Below are 2,594 nucleotides of genomic sequence, written 5' to 3'. Positions count from 1 at the left end.
TAGTTATTATTGTAACTAATTTATTTTGGTATCTAAATATTGGTTTTTATTTAATGATTTTATTATAGTTATTAAATACTTAAGTTAACTACCAATTATTTAGATTCTAAAGTTGGTATCTAAAATATTGATATTTAACTAATCAATTTAAAAATTATTTATCAATAATAAAAATTAATTTAGATATAAAAAAATAATCTCTAAAATAATATTTAATTTTATCAATATAATAATTTATTTTATTTTATTTAAATTAATTTTTATTTAATAATTAACTCGAAATCACACTTAAATACAAATATCTTCATTTATTTTAAGAAACAATGCAATTTCCAAAACAAAATACATTGTGAATATTCACATCTAAGTGCATGTCATAATGGTCCTTTGATGATTGATCAACGAAATGAATATTGAACAACAAGAGTTAAATTTTAGAAACAAGAGAAATCATCCATGGACAGAAACATTAAAGAACAAGACAAAGACATGCAACCTAAGACCTCACTTCAGCCCAGAGTTAAGGAACTCAGAGCACATTTCCATCAAGAATTTATCCACAATTTGAAGATACATGGGGCATGTAAGTCTAGAATAGTAATGCAGAACCTCCTCAATGTCAAGTACATAATCAACATCACTCTTCTCCAACATCTCCATTTCTCTAAGCTTCTTTTCCATTCTCAAGTAATTTCCATTTCCCCTCCTACCCCTCATCACATTCAACGATGAATCCTTCTCTTTCATCCTTTCATTGGTTAACCCTTTGGTCTTTTTCTTCACACATTCCTCGGTTTTCTCAGTCTCATCATTCATCTTCTGCTCACGCCTTGCATTGTTCAACCCAATGAACCTTTCATCGGGAACCTCTTTGCCTTTCTTCTTCTTCTCTTTTTCTGAATCCCATTGCTTGGTGAAGTCACTGTAGAACTTTTCCAAGTCTTCGAAACACGGGTTGTTATTGTCCAAGCCCGAGACATGATTCTGTGGAGGCGTTTTGGGAAGCTTTTGGTACCCCGGAGAGAAACAAGACTTGAAGTTCTGAATAGTCTTGTGCAAGAACTTGATGGTGTTGGAAATGGAGCTTCCTAGCTGCATTGGTGATGTGATGACAGTGATAGTATTGATTCTGTGTATGAGTAAGATTTTATGATGTTGTGTACTTTGGTGCATGAAGGGACACACAGATGGAGAAGTTGGTGTGAGTGAATGATCTGAGAGGGAAGTGTTTTGGCTATAAAGATGATAGAAGAAGAGGAGCCATGAAAGATTCTTTAGCTTTTTGTTTTGAATGATGAATGCAATTCCCCTTTCTGGCATCGGCTTCCTTTGCTTTTTGCTCTTTTGTCTTCACACGCTCCCTTTATTGCCATTGTTTACTTTCTGCTACCTACAGGGCCCCACAATCCTCCAAAACCCTAATTATTTTTCTATGTGGAATATAGTCACTCGTTCGTTTTCATCATAAACAGGTTTTTTTAAGTTTTGTTGCTTTTGCTTTTTGAGGAAAGGAGCGGTTGTTGTTGACTTGTGTGCCTCTCAAACAATTCTGTCATACATTTTATAGCAGCTTTTCTCCTAATCTGTGAACACTCTCACGTTGATTGCCAAATTTCAATAAATTATAGTTGAATTCTTCTTTATTTAGAGCAATGTTTATCCCGAATCCAAACATTTTTTGAAATATCATTAGTGTTGATTTTTCTTGGATTGTGAGGTTGCATTTAAGGAATGAAAAACCTTTTGGATAAAGGAAGAGGATAAAGTTTCAATCAAGAGAGAGATTCAGAAAAAAGAAAGAGTTTTGTAGAATCGTTCATCAAATATATTTTGCTGAGCGAAAAGTGGCACCGAATGAAACTTTATCAGTGAGTGGAAAATGAACAGTGAGTTAGAACTCTCACCATCTACTACTCAATCATTTTAGCTCCCAAGTTCCCTCTCAGATTTACAATTTACTTTTTTATCACTGAAATTCTTAATAATTTTGAAACATGTTTGAGTTTCTTCTTTTTGATAAATTAGTTTGGGTTGCAGCACCAAAGAAACCATTATTTCTTTAGCATCATGCTCTCTGTCTAAATGAATAAATAGATTGTCTGTAGATAATTTATATTTAAAAATATTAATATTTAATCATAATAAATAAAAAGGTATTGAATAATTAGTCTTTTCAATAATAAATTAAATCAATATCAATATCCAATAAAAAAAATAAAAGTATATTTTCAGTATATATCAAATAACACACTAATAAAAAGATAAATTATATAACTACACTAAATATTCTGAATTTGAGATCTCTCCTTGTTTTGTCTGGAACAGTTTATTGTTCAAAACTTCATTCCAACTCCTTTCCATTATCTTCTTCATTTCTTCATGGAATACAAAAGAGTAGCTAAACTTTTGACTATATACAAGAGTTTAGTTCATTTGTTTCCAATAAATTTTGAAAACAAGACTTAGTTATATTACTAAAGATGTTTCATGCATTAATATAATTTTTTCTATCATTCCTCAACAATAAGTATTCATAAGAACATGTGATCATTTCATTTATAGACATAATTTATTAAATAAAGTTTCATGACAAT

At 30.8% G+C, this 2,594-nt stretch overlaps 1 protein-coding gene across 1 annotated transcript; it reads right to left on the bottom strand.

Annotated features, from left to right (window-relative positions):
- Positions 1–288: 288 nt before the first annotated feature.
- Positions 289–1,305, bottom strand: LOC137809830 (uncharacterized). Its single transcript, XM_068610901.2, has one exon. It carries the CDS (start codon positions 1,171–1,173, stop codon positions 505–507), a length of 669 nt encoding a protein of 222 aa, XP_068467002.2. The 5' UTR covers positions 1,174–1,305; the 3' UTR covers positions 289–504.
- Between the last annotated feature and the right edge of the window lie 1,289 nt (positions 1,306–2,594).

Source organism: Phaseolus vulgaris, chromosome 2 (genome assembly GCF_051622355.1).
Source record: "Phaseolus vulgaris cultivar YP4 chromosome 2, ASM5162235v1, whole genome shotgun sequence".
Lineage (NCBI taxonomy): Eukaryota > Viridiplantae > Streptophyta > Magnoliopsida > Fabales > Fabaceae > Phaseolus > Phaseolus vulgaris.
The sequence above is the reverse complement of the archived record's forward strand: the minus strand, read 5'-3'. Positions and strand labels throughout refer to the sequence as shown.